At 44.0% G+C, this 14,218-nt stretch overlaps 1 protein-coding gene and 1 pseudogene across 14 annotated transcripts in view; one reads left to right on the top strand and one right to left on the bottom strand.

Moving 5' to 3' along the window:
- LOC138751511 (ATP-dependent translocase ABCB1-like) overlaps positions 1–14,218 on the bottom strand; it is a 135,685-nt gene that overhangs the window by 82,525 nt on the left and 38,942 nt on the right. For 12 of the 14 annotated variants that reach the window (XR_011350009.1, XM_069913846.1, XM_069913855.1 and 9 more), the window contains 2 exons: positions 2,222–2,279; positions 631–781 (listed from right to left, as the gene is read on the bottom strand). Coding sequence is in view for 13 of the 14 variants with exons in the window: in XM_069913846.1 (XP_069769947.1) it covers positions 631–781; positions 2,222–2,279 (209 nt within the window). In the remaining variant the exon portion in view is untranslated. The other 2 variants (XM_069913857.1, XM_069913858.1) reach the window with 2 other exon arrangements.
- Positions 5,809–6,619, top strand: LOC138754204 (insulin-like growth factor-binding protein 5 pseudogene; annotated as a pseudogene).

Genomic DNA, 14,218 nt, shown 5'->3' with positions numbered 1-14,218 from the left:
TTCCTTAAAACTTTGTATGTAAGTTTATATGTTAAACTGAATTAAAATATTTTAAAGAGAAAATGTTCATGATTAATCAATTTGATGTTTATTGCAGAAAACACCTCATGGAATAAACCTGTCATGCTTTTGTACAAATAATATACTGCTTGTTATCTAACATGCCATAATTATACAGTAAATGGGGTGAAGCTGATATAATTCAGCATTGGAATTTTAAAGTGAAATTTCAAGATTGAAGAACATAACTTATTCATCCTCAATGATAAACTAATCCCAGGGACTCTCAATTCTCTTTGTGTTAGTACATCCAATATTCTATTTCATTCTTAAAACATTTTTTTCCTCAGTAAATTATTCATGTCCATTGTTCTTTTGGAGTTTGAAGTCCTATCCAATTAATTTTTTTTGGTAGCATTCTGAATTTTAATTTAGCATATTTGAAATAATTAACTACTCATTTTGTAGTAATGACTTTACCACTAAGTTAACAGGGTTGTAAACATAGTAGTTATATCATTTGACCCGCTTTTCGTTCAACACTTAATTTTCTTTAATTATTTCTAATCTTATGATTGACAACAAAGACAGCACCACCCAAGAAACCCACAAAAAGGACCATCTACTCACATGATGTATTGGCAGACTGTGCCTGGCATATAAAGCCATTTGTCATATCACCAAAAACAATTGATAATAGTGGAAGGCACATTCCATGAGCCACTGCAGCTATGAGTCCAACTATCATTAATAAAATGTCCTTGCTATCTGCAAAACGAAACTGAGAAGACATGTGAAAGAGATGAGTTTTCAATTTTTCCTTGTTTAAGTTATGTAAAAACAGTCAGGCAAAATACCAAAATGAAATGCAGGCATATTATGTCAAACAGAAGTGCAGGAAGGTATAACTAGAGTACAGATCCATTTATCTAAAATAGGATTATTAAAAATCCTCATTTATCTGAAATTTTTTTGGACCAGGAAGTGACAATTATTTGCCTCAGAAAAATTTGGATAAATGAGAATATCCAAAACAATCAGAAATCCTCAGTTATCCAAAATCCTCACAGGTTGAAATGAATTTAATCCAACATGAAATTAGAACGATTGTTCTTGTTTCAGGTAACTCCCTCCTCTCTCTCTTTCAATTTCTTCTTTACCTACCCCTATTGCCTTTTCTTTCCAACTTTGCCTTTCAAACTGTGTGCCACTATCTCCCAGCCGCAAGTCGGCGTCATCAAGGAGAGCAGTCTCATGGGCAGGAGCAGGACCTCGGGCTCCAGGGCAGGAGCGTGACATTGGCGGGGAGGTGTCAGTGATCAACGGTGGCGGTTGGGAGAGGGAGTGTGTGTAGGTGAAGACTGGGTCTGTGTCAGCCTCCAACATCAAGAAACAGGGTGAGAAACTGGAACAGCCCATGCTGGAACAAGCCGACAGGAAGGCAGGAGCCTGCCAACTTTCCATTAAGTGTTTCACTGGCCCTGGAAGCCTCCCTGGGGATCAACGGCTGAGGTGGGTACATTGTTGGGGAATTGCAGCAGCGGTTGTGAGGTTTTGGTGATCAGCGGCGACGTTGGGGACGTGTTGGGGGTTGGTGGTGGCCAGCAATTTTTTGGTGAGAATTAAACATTTTAATGCTTATAAAGCCTTCCCTTGTTGTTTGTTGTTGTTTAAAGATTGATGCAAGTGATTTGCTGTTGCTACTGGGCTGTTTTTTTTAAACAAATGACCAGTTCACCAAAAAATTCAGTTGGATTATCAGACCTGTACTTTATCCATTTATCCCACTACTTTCTCAATGTGCTTCCCTACTTAAAATAATTGCTACTGCGATGTGTTGCTTTTTTTCCTCTCCCTTTTGATGATGAGAGTTCATAATGTTGGCCAGAAAAAGGTAAATATATTGATTAACATAAATATTTTGTCACCTTGGTCAAAATTGGAAAGACTCCCAAAAGGCAGACAGTATATCATTTTGTTCACAATTTGAGTAAAGAAAATAAAGTTCCCAAGTGTAGAACATAAATTTATCTTTTACAACACGATCAAGTAATTAGAGGGAAACAATTCTGAAAACGCATCAAGCCTTTGTGTACAGTCTCTAGTCCTGAAGGCCAATGCCACTTTGCAAACATTTGCTGCTATTTTGCAAAACTCAAATTTTGTCTCACCTGGAAACTATGGAGCAATGAACTTTCATTTTCAAAAATAATTCACATACCATCTGAAGAGAGCCAACTGATGACATTTTTTGAGATTTCTTTTTATCTTTGTGCTTCCTAAAAAAATAATTCTTATGTTAGAGGAAAGGAATGCTACTGTACTTGCCACAGGCAACACTTTTAGCCCACAAAATGTGACTGATAATTACAATTTCATTGCCTGACAAATTTAAGGGTATCATTGTGGGAGTGAAATCATATTTATTAAAGTAATTTTATAATTTGGGTGAACAATATATTTTGTAATTGGATACTAAAGGAATTTGGAAAAGGTGCTTAAAAAAAAAACAGCCTCTGTCTTTGCTTTCACCAACTTGAAATGTTTTCAAATGATCAGCACTCCACCTGCTCTCAATAAACTATAGACAATCTGACATAATTTCATCAACAGGTTGCAGCATGGAAAAATGCCAAGCGACTATTGATCAATACAATCAGACTGATTTACTATAGATGCTGTTTGTAGAGCTCGTCGAAAGAACCAAAGACTTGTTGATCCAAACCAAGGCTTTTATTAGCAAAAGACAGGAGCTCTTCACAGGTGGCCGACCAGTCCGAAATGATCCGACCTGGCTAGGGACACAACCCTTTAAGGCCCAGACAATAGGCGTGGCTTAGCTCTCAGCCAATCGCTGTAAGCACAGTCTAGATACAATAACTATATACACTATGTACATTGGTGATAGATCTGTACTATCACATTCAACCCTTCTTGGAGAACTGACCCTGGAAAAAAAAACAAAAAATGAGGGAGAGAATGAAAGGAAGGGGTAGGTCAAGGACTGTAGCAGTCAGGGGGTCTGACCATCCGGCATGACCGCCGTGGTGCCAGGATTGGGGTCGCTGGGGTGGTGTCGCCAGCGGGCTCATCAGGTGCGACTGCTCCGTCGCTCAATTCCCCAGTCGTGTTATCGGCAGGGTGGCCCGGGTCGTTGGGGTGCTGTTGGTCCTTCTTTTGCGGCACGAGGCCTGGGGAATAAAGAGTTGGGGAAGGTTGGGTTGGGGGGGGTTTGCTGGGTTTACTGTGTCCTAAGCTAGATCCCGCACCAAAACAGTGTCCTCCCACCCGTCTGGGAACTCAACGTAGGCATAATGTGGGTTCGCGTGGAGTAGAGTCACTCAGTCGACCAAGGGGTCATTCTTTGAGTGCCGGACGTGGCATCGCAAAAGGACGGGGCCAGGGACGGTGAGCCATGCCGGTACAGTGGTTCCTGATTCGGATTTCCTCAGGAAAAGGAACATCCTTTCGTGGGGGGTGGCATTTGTTGCAGTACATAGGAGGGAGCAGATGAAGTGTAAGGCACTAGTGAGAACCTCCTGCCAGTGAGAGGTGGGGAGACCTTTAGACTGGAGAGCCAGTGTAACCGCTCTCCATATGGTGGCATTTTCCCTCTTGACCTGGCCGTTACCGCGTGGGTTATAGCTCGTGGTCCTGCTTGAAGTGATACCACACTCCAGAAGGTACTGTTGCAGCTCTGCGCTCATGAATGAGGACCTCCTATCACTGTGGATGGAATTGGGGTATCCGAAGATGGCGAAAATACTGTGAAGGGCCTGTATCACTGAGGTGGCAGTGGTGTCTGGGCAGGGCACAGTGAACGGGAAGCGGGAGTACTCGTCGATGGCCGTAAGGATATAGGTATTACGATTGGTCGACAGTAGGGGCCCCTTAAAGTCTACGCTAAGACGCTCGAAGGTGCGGGTGGCTTTGATAACATGGGAGTTATCCAGATGGAAGAAGTTGGGCTTGCATTCAGCGCACACCGAACAGGCTCGGGTCATGGAGCGGATCTCCTCGACTGTGTAGGGTAGGTTGTGCGCCTTCACAAAGTGGGCAAACTTAGTGACCCCTGGATGTCAGAGCGCCTCATGGAGTTTCTGTAGTCTGTCCATCTGTATGCTGGCGCATGTCCCCCTGGAGAGCGCGTCAGGTGGGTCGTTGAGCTTACCAGGCTGGTACAGGATGTCATAGTTAAAGGTGGAGAGTTCGATTCTCCATCTGGCGATTTTGTCGTTTTTTATCTTACCACGCTGGATGTTGCTGAACATGAAGGAGACCGCGCATTGATCAGTCAACAGTGTAAAGCGCCTCCCAGCGAGGTAATGTCTCTAACGACGCACCGCTTCAACTATGGCCTGGGCCTCCTCTCTCGATCGAGGAGTGTCTACTCTCCGGACCCTGGAGGGTTCTGGAGAAGAAGGCTGCAGGCCGACCCGCCTGGTTCAAGGTGGCTGCCAGGGCGAAGTCGGATGCATCGCTCTTGACTTGAAATGGGACAGACTCATCGATCGCGTGCAGCGTCGCAGCAGCAATGTCGGATTTGATTCGATCGAAAGCCTCTCTGGCTTCGGTCGAGAGGGGAAAGGAGGTGGTCTTGATAAGAGAACGCGCCTTGTTGGCGTAGTGTGGAACCTATTGGGCGAAATACGAGAAAAGGCCCAGGTAGCATTTGAGAGCTTTCTGGGTACCGGGGGAGGGTAAGTCCATTAGGGGATGCATGTGGTCAGGATCTGGCATGACTATCCCGTTCTCCACCACGCAATCTAGAATAGCGAGTCGTGTGGTCCGGAAGACACACTTGTCCAAATTGTAAGTCAGGTTCAGCTGACGGGCAGTTTGAAGAAATTTGTCTAGGTTGGCGTTGTGGTCCTGCGTGTCATGGCCGCAGATGGTGATATTGTCCAGATACAGGAAGGTAGCAGTTAGCCCGTTCTGGTCCACCATCCGGTCCATTTCCCGCTGGAAGACCGCGACACCATTCGTGACCCCGAATAGTACTCTAAGAAATTGATATAGCCGCCCATTCACTTCAAAGGCTGTGAATGGTCAGTCCTTGCAGCAGATCGGGAGCTGGTGGTAGGCCGAACGTAGGTCAATGGTGGAGAATATGCGGTATTGGGTGATCTGGTTCACCACATCCGTGATGCATGGCAGGGGGTACGCATCCAGGAGGGTGAAGCGGTTAATGGTCTGGCTATAGTCGACCACCATCCGTAGTTTTTCCCCATTCTTGACAACCACCACCTGGGCTCTCCAGGGGCTTGAACTGGGTTCGATGATGCCCTCATCCAGCAATCTACGCACCTCACTCCTAATGAATTGCCTGTTTTTGTAACTATATTGCCGACTTTTGGTGGCCACAGGCTTCCAGCCAGGGGTGAGGTTTGCGAAGAGTGCTGGCGGCGCAATCCGGAGTGTGGAAAGGCCGCAGGATTGGCCCCGGGGCACGGGGGCGGGTTGCACGGGTGCTTCGGGGGTGGGGCAATGGCAGACCGAGAGGGGGGCGTGGGGTCCCCCAAAGTGCAGGGACACCATTCGGAACTGACACAAAGTCTAAACCCAGCAACACTGGGGCGCTCAAATGGGGAAAGACGAATAATTTGAAGTGGGTGACCGTTACGCCCTGTACTTCCAGTGTGGCGATGCAATACCCCTTTATCCCGGTCGAGTGCGACCTCGTCGCTAATGAGATCCTCTGGGTAGTGGGGATAATGTCAAGTCCCCAACGGAGGGCCAGATCTGGCTGGATCAAACTATCAGTTGACCCAGAGTCAAATAAGCAATTGGTGTAGTGTCCAAGCCGCGGGAGGAGGCGGGTTCTCCAGACCCTCTCAACATGGTGGGCTGCCTTCCAGCTCTGCTGCTGTTGTCAGGGGGCTTCTACTGCCTGGCGCTGGGTCCACAGGTCCACTGCCCGCCGTGCGATGTCAAGGTCACCTTGGTGTGCTCGGCCCCTCCGGGCGGCTGTCAGCTGGTCAAGGAGCTGGGCTGCGGCTGCTGCCTGACGTGCGCCCTGGACGAGGGTTGGAGCTGCGGCGTTTACACCGAGCTTTGCGCCGCGGGACTCAAGTGTCTGCCGAAGCTACAGGAGGAGAAGCCGCTACACGCCTTGCTCCATGGCCGCGGTGTGTGTAGCACGGCCAAGACCCCACCCAACCCCGAGCCCATGCCAAGGAAGGGACCTCCAGCGTTTGATGAGCTGGCAACACCAGAAGCACCAGAGGATGTTTACATCCCCATGGTGAAGAAGCACATGTGTCTGTCCAACCACAAGGTGGAGGCACTGAAGAAGGACCGGGAGAAGAGACTGCGGGTGTCCAAGGTCATCTCATTCTCGGAGAACACGGCCCACGATCGGCATCAGACCGGTCACAAGCACGAGTCCGAGCTGGGTCCGTGCTGCAGACAGATGGACGTGGTGCTCCAGAGCCTGAACAAGGCGGTCTTTCTCAGCCCCCTCGACTTGTACATCCCCAACTGTGACCGCAAGGGACTCTATAAAAGCAAGCAGTGCAAGCCCTCGAAGGGGAAGCGGAGAGGCCTGTGTTGGTGCATGGACAAGTATGGCTTCAAGCTGCCTGGCTCGGATTACACCCACCACGCCTGGAGTAACTGACCAGCACCCTGCACGTAGCGCCTGCTACGCCCACCATCCCACCAGGCACTTCTGAGCTGTTGGCCAACTTAAAGACTCTAAACAGTTTGACCATGAGTGCAGCAAAAAACCTAAGGTATAATAATTTTACAAACTAGTATGCTATGTTACTTTTTGGGATGGCAGATTTGGCCGACTACCACAGGTGGTTTTGTTTCCCTTTAGTTCTCCACAAAAGAACCTTTTGCTAATAAAATTGTAGAGCTCGTCGAAAGAACCAAAGACTTGTTGATCCAAACCAAGGCTTTTTATTAGCAAAAGACAGGAGCTCTTCACAGGTGGCCGACCAGTCCGGAATGATCCGACCTGGCTAGGGACACAACCCTTTAAGGCCGAGACAATAGGCGTGGCTTAGCTCTCAGCCAATCGCTGTAAGCACAGTCTAGATACAGTAACTATATACACTATGTACATTGGTGGTAGATCTGTACTATCACACTGTTTGCAAAGTTTTTCAGCAAGTCTCTAACTCCTTCACTGTGGCCGACCAGCAAAGAACCCCTGTGAAGCTTCCTCCCCATTCTGTCTTCCTCTCCTGCTTGCAATCAAATCCCAGATTCCAGTTGCAGTTTTCTTCTCTTTGAACTCAAGCCAGTTCCACTTCCCAATTTTTTTTTCCTTCCTCTCTTTGTCATAGGAACGTAGGAACATAGGAAGTAGGAACAGAAGTAGGCCAAAAATGGCCCATTGAGCCTGCTCCGCCATTCAATACGATCATGGCTGATCTAATTTATGAATTAGATGTCCCTCTATTTACAATTCATCCAAATATTTGCTGCCTCAATTGACATCAGTTACAATTCTTTCTACTTTTCCCTTGGATTAATTTTCCCAACGCACTAATGGCATTGTGAAGAAAGACCATCAGCAGCTCTACTTCCTCAGTAGTTTGGCATGACACCAAGAACTCTGGCAAATTTCTACAAAGATGTGCTGACCAGCTGCATCAAGATCTGGTATGGGGACACAGGTACCCTTGAGCACAAAGCCCTCCAGAAGGTAGCGGACAAGGCTCATAAGATCACTGGCAAAACCCTCCCCACCAATGAAAAAAATCTATGGGGAACACTGCCATCAGAAAGCAGCAGCAATCATCAAAGACCCACACAAAAGCACATGCTCTGTTCTTGCTGTTGCCATGAGGAAAGTGGTCTAGGTGCCACAGAACCTAGACCATGTTCAGGAACAGCAAAAACTCCACCAAAAACTCAATCAGGGACCCACTGAAGAACTCTTACTTTTCTACAAGATTGTTTGGTGCTTTTTTCCTCTCTGTATTGCACAATTCTTTACATTTCTTTATTTTTTTTCTCATGTGTACATTGTGTACAGTTCTTTTTGCACTGCCCATAGGTGGTAACTCTGCCTCACTCACAGAAAAAAAGAATCTCAGGGTTGTATGTGACATCGTGTATGTACTCTGACAATAAATCTGAAATATGAAGTCTAAAATCTGGATAATATTAGTATCTTTCTTGTCTATATTCTTCAGTTAACAGTTGATACTCTTCACTCTCCTTTCCAAAGCTTTCATTTCTCTTTCCTCTCTCCCAGATTGTCTCTCACAAATTCCTCCTTTTAAAGTTTTACGATCTTCATCATTTCAAAACACAGGAAGACACAACCAAAATAACTAGGAGCAGGAGTATTCTATCAAGGCCAATTTGTGCTGGCTTTAACTCCCCTCAGAATCATAGAGAAATACCACAGAGAAAAAGATCCTTTGGCCTACTGTGCCTATTCCCAGGATTATGCTTTTCTATATTAACTACAGGTGTCTGTATGAATTCTATATCCCTCTCCGCCCTGCTCATTCAAATGCTTATCAAGATTCATGTATGTGGCTGCTTTTTAATTGATTATGGCTCAGCCTTCAATACCAATTTTCCCTCAGTGCGCGTCAAGAAGCTACAAACTCTAGGCCTCTGTACCCCTCTGCAATGGGATCCTTGACTTTCTCGCCAAAAGACCACAGTCAGTTCAAATTGGAAACAACGTCTCCGCCTCACTGATCATCAACACAGAAGCGCCCCAAGGATGTGTGCTTAGCAAACTGCTCTACTCATTATGCATCCAGGCACAATTCCAATGCCATCTACAAGTTGGAAAATGACACCACAGTTGTTGCCATAATCAGAAACAGCAATGAGGAAGTGAACAGGAGGGGGATTCATCAGCTCATTGAATGGTGTACCGACAACAACATTATGCTCAATGATAGCAAAGCTAAAGAGATGATTGTGGACTTCAGAAGGAATTCAGGGGAACACGACCCAGTCCTCATTGAGGGCTCAGTAGTTGAAAGTGTCAACAACTACAAATTCCTTAGTGTCAGTATCTCCAAGAATCTGTCCTGGAGCCTCCATGTTGATACAATTTCAAAGAAGGCTCTCCTCAGGAGTCTGAGGAGATTTAGTAGGCCACAAAAAGCTCTTGAAGGCTTCTACAGGTGTGCTGTGGAGAGCATTCTAGCTGGTTACATCACTGCCAGGTATGGAGGAGCCAAGTCTCAGGCCAAGAATAAACTCCAGAGGGTTGTTAACTCAGCCTGAGACATCACAGGCACCAGACCACTCCATCGAAGTTATCTACACGAAGCGGTGACTTAAAAAAGCAGCATCTATCCTCAAAGACCTCCACCACCCAGGCCATGCCCTCTTCACTCTGCTACCATTGGGAGAAAAAGTACAGGAGCCTAAAGACGAGCACTCAGCGGCACAAGGACAGCTTCTTCCCTGCTGCCACCAGATTCCTGAATAATCAATAAACCAAAGCCACTGCCTTACTTTTGTGTACTTTAAAAAAAATTCTAGTATGTTGTAAGATGGTTATAAAATGAATGTTTGCGCTATGATGCTGCCACAAAACATCAAATTTCATGACGTGTTTTAATTCGAATTCTGATTCTTAAATATTTTTGCTGTTTTAGTCACCACCAACTCCTCTGGCAGCTTATTCTAGATACTAACTAATCTTTGTGTGAAAATTATTGCTCCTCAGTTCCTCTGTAAAACTTTTTCCTCTCATTTTAATGTTAACACCCTTTAGATACCTTTATTGCAGGAAACGGACACTGGTTATCTACCCTATCTGTTACCCTCATAATTTTATATCCATCAGTCACATTCTCCTTCACTCTAGGAAAACAGATAATGAAGCAGTTTCCCAACCCAGACAACATTCTTGTGAAACTTTTCTGCCCTCTCTCTCATTTAATCTCATTGTTCTGCAGTGTGGTGATCAGAATTACATGCAAATCTGACCCTAATCAAAGGTTTGGCAACTTCAGTATGATGTCCCAACTCTTGTACTCAGTGCCACAGCCAATGAAGACAAGTATGTCATATACCTTCCACTCCATTCTGTCACCCTGAGTTCTAGTTTTCAAGGTACTATGCATCTGTGCCCCAAGATCTCACTGTTTGTGATAGTACAGATCTATTACCAATGTACATAGTGTATATAGTTACTGTATCTAGACTGTGCTTACAACGATTGGCTGAGAGCTAAGCCACGCCTATTGTCTGGGCCTTAAAGGGTTGTGTCCCTAGCCAGGTCGGATCATTCCGGACTGGTCGGGCACCTGTGAAGAGCTCCTGTCTTTTGCTAATAAAAGCCTTGGTTTGGATCAACAAGTCTTTGGTTCTTTCGACGAGCTCTACACTGTTCAATAACACTCTCCTGGTGCCTGCCATTCACTTTGTATGTCCTGACTTGTCTTAACTTCCCAATAATATTATTTCACACTTGTCTAAGTTAAATTCCATCTGCTATTTCTTTGTGCATTTTCCTAGCTGGTCCACCTACTGTTATAAATTTATACAAACTACTTCATTACTCTCTAACACCACTGAATTTGGTGTCATCTGTAAACTTATTAAAAATGCCACCTATATTCCATTCCACATCACTAATATATATGGTCATCATTAATAAATCCAGTAAAAATCCCTGGGGCACAACACTGGCCACGGGTCTCCAATTTAAAGGGATAAAGATGGAGGGATGAAAAGGGGTGGTGTGGCATTGCTAAGTGATGAAACACATCAAGGCAGTGCTCAGACAGGTTAGTCGAAAAGCGTCTTCTATTTACGCTGTATGGGTGGATCTGAGGAATGGAAAAGGAATGACCACATTAATGGGATTATACTATAAACTATCCAATAGTCAGCAAGAATTGGAGGAGCACATCTGCAGAGAGATAGCAGACAGCTGCAGGAAACAAAGTTGTGATAGCAGGTGATTTCAACTTTGCACATAATTGGGACTCTCATACAGTAAAAGGGCTAGATGGAGTAGTGTTTACCATATATGTTTAGAAAAGTTTTCCTAAATCAATTTATAGAGCTGCCAACGAGAGAGTACGGGAATAAAAAAGAACAGTTGACGGAAGTGTGTATAGGAGAAACTTTTGGGCCCAGCTATCATAATCCCATTAGTTTTAAGATAATCATGGACAAAGAAATATCTGGTTCTCAGGTTGACTTTCTAAATTGGAGAATGCCTAATTTTGAAAAAAATGAGAAAGGATCTAGAAAGTGTGGATTTGTGGACAGGTTGCTTTCTGGCAAGGATGTACTTGGTAAGTGGGAGGATTTCAAATCTTGAGAGAACAGAGTTTGTATGTTCCTGTCAGGATTAAAGGCAAAATTAGCAGGCATAGGGAACTTAGATTTGGTGGGATATTGGGGATCTGGTTAAGAAGAAGAGAGGTGGATAGCAGGTTTAGGCAACAAGGAGCAAATGAAAAAAAAACCCAAGAAAATACTTAAGGAGGGATAAAAGAAGACACGAGTTTGCTTTGGCATACAAAAGGACAGTAAGGGATAATTTGGTCCTCTTGAAGATCAGAGTGGTTGGCTATGTATGGAGCGAAAAGAGATGGAGTAGATCTTAAATTGTTTTTTTGTGCATCTGCATTTACTCAGGAAACTGGGACAGAGTCTATGCAAGTGATGCAAACACAGTGATGTCATGGTAACTATATAAATTAAAGAGGAGGAGATGCTTGCCTCTTCAGGCAAATAATGGTGGATTAATCCCAGGCCCTGACAAGGTATTCCCTTGAATCTTGATGGAGCCTAGTAGAGAAATTGCAGGGCCCCTTACAGATAAAGTTTGCATGGCCACTAGCAAGGCCTTGATTATAGTTCCTGTTTGATTAGGCTTGGCTGCCAGCAGGGGGCTGACCAGAGCAAGAGGCTGCAGAAAGAAGATCTGTAATGGAGGCTTGCAGCCTCATTGCATGCCTCATGGTGTTGTTTACAACAACTTTAAAGTAAAGAACCTTTTCCATCATCCATGTTTTGTCTCACACATACAAATACAAGATAAAACATCCTTATCCACAGGTGAGGTGCTGGAAGATTGGAAAGTAGCTCAAAAAAAATCTAAAAGTAATCTGGGAAATGATATGCCATTGAACCTGAAGGCAGGAGTAGAACAAAATGTTGCATGGTGTTCTAACCTATTTCAGGATATGCAAGTATTTTGATAGTTGAGGACTGATTTCATATTATGCAAGGCACGTTTTGTTTAACTAATTTTATCGAGTTGTTCAAAAGGTTACCAGAAAAGTTGATGAAATAAAAGCCATTGATGTAGCATACCTGGTCTTTAGTAAGGCCTATGACAAGGTTCTGAATGGAAGGTTAGTCAAGAAGGTTCAGCCACTCAGTATTCATGGTATGTTAGTAAATTTGATAAGATGTTGGCTTTACAGAAGAAGCAAGAGAGCGGTAGTGGACGATTGCCTTTCTGAATGGAAGCCTATGATTAATGGTATGCCTCAATGACTGGTGCTGGATCTACTGTTCTTTGTCATCTCTATCAATGATCTGGATGATAATTGGATCAGCAAGTTTGCAGATGACACCAAGATTTGAGGCATTATGGAAATTGAGGAAATATTACATGCTCCTATTTAAGAGAACAATTCAAGCTGCAAGTTTGAGAGAGTGTGAGCTAACAGTCTAGGACATCGAGTACTCAATTCAATACTTCTCAAGAGAGAGGAGGTTCCAAGAACACAGGTGCAGAGACCATAAGACCAACAGAATAAAGCAACAGTGCACTATTTGCTCAGGGGCCATTTTAAGGTGACAGCACTTTGGAGCAAAGCTCTTAAAAGTAATGCAGTGTTGAAGTGGCCTCATGGTAAGACAATTTGTCTGATTTCTCTGTGTTATAGGGGAATGAGTATGCCACACTGTGACCAAAAAGGGAAGGTCACTTTCAATGGCTGACCCATGAAAGGTTTCTGGAAGCAGAGGAATTTTACAGTTGGATTGTGACCATTGTGAATGTCACTTGGAATGGCTGACCCATGAAAGTGTGCAAGCAGAAGAAATACTGCATTTCAGCTAACCCACAAAAGGATTCTGGAAGCTTTGTGGGAATCATGCTTCTTGTCCCCTAGGAAAAGAGAAGGGGAGCTTTGTGTGCCACTTGTCTGAAAAGTTCATTTCTCTGGAAGCACTCAACAAGGATTTTGTGAGTTTATAAGCAGTCTGACACCCTGGTCTCGCCCACCTACCTTGTGAACTTCTTTGCATCAATTTAAAGCGTACGTGTCAACACTGGATTTTCTGAGACTGAACTTTATCTACCTTTCGAGAATTATGCCTGAGCTGTAGTGGCTTGGGGTATTCCACACACACATACCCTTGTCCATATTTTGGAGTTAAGTAGATTATTTTAGATAAATTAGATAAGGTGTTATATTATTGTTAATTCATAATTAAAATATTATTTTAAATATAATACTGTCTTGGCTAATTTCTATTGCTGCTGTCCTGGTACGTAACAAGAAGGATTACAAAAACTGCTGAGGGATCTAGAACAGCTGGAAAATGGGTTGTAAATGGGAGATGGAATTTAATGCAGACAAGTGTGAGGTTTTACACTTTGGAAGGACAAATCAAAGTAGGACATACATAATAGTAGATACTGAGGATGATGGCTGAACAGAGGGATCTGGGAATACAGGTATATAATTCCCTGAAAGTGACATCACAGGTAGATAGCGTCATAAATTTTATTAGCAATTTTATTCACCTAACCACAGGAAAGATATCAATAAGATTGAAAGTGTGCAGAGGGGATTCACAAGGATGTTGCTGGGTCTTGAAGACTGAGTACCAAAAGTTAAACAGGTTAGGACTTTATTCCTTTGCAAGTAGAAGAATGAGGGAGATTTAATAGAAGTATACAAAATTATGATGGGTATAGATTGAGTAAATGCAAGCAGGCCTTTCCACTGAGATTAGGTGAGTTAAAAATTAGAGGACACGGGTTAAGAGCTGAAGGGGAAAATTTTAAAGTGTACATTAAGGGGAATTTCTTCACACAGTGGTGGGAGTGTGGAATGAGTTGCCAGGTGAATTGGTGAATTCTGAAATTTAAAAAAAATTGGATAGGTAGATGGTTTGAAGGAGTATGAGGGGATATAGTCTGGGTACAGGTCAGTGAGGCTAGGTAGAATAATAGTTGATCATAGATTATAAAGTCCTGTATGTTGTATTAAAAATGTCTGTGATGTTAAGGATGTTAATGTTTTGT

The sequence above is a fragment of the Narcine bancroftii genome, chromosome 1 (genome assembly GCF_036971445.1).
Source record: "Narcine bancroftii isolate sNarBan1 chromosome 1, sNarBan1.hap1, whole genome shotgun sequence".
Taxonomy (NCBI): Eukaryota; Metazoa; Chordata; class Chondrichthyes; order Torpediniformes; family Narcinidae; genus Narcine; species Narcine bancroftii.
This window is presented reverse-complemented; position numbering and strand designations above follow the sequence as displayed.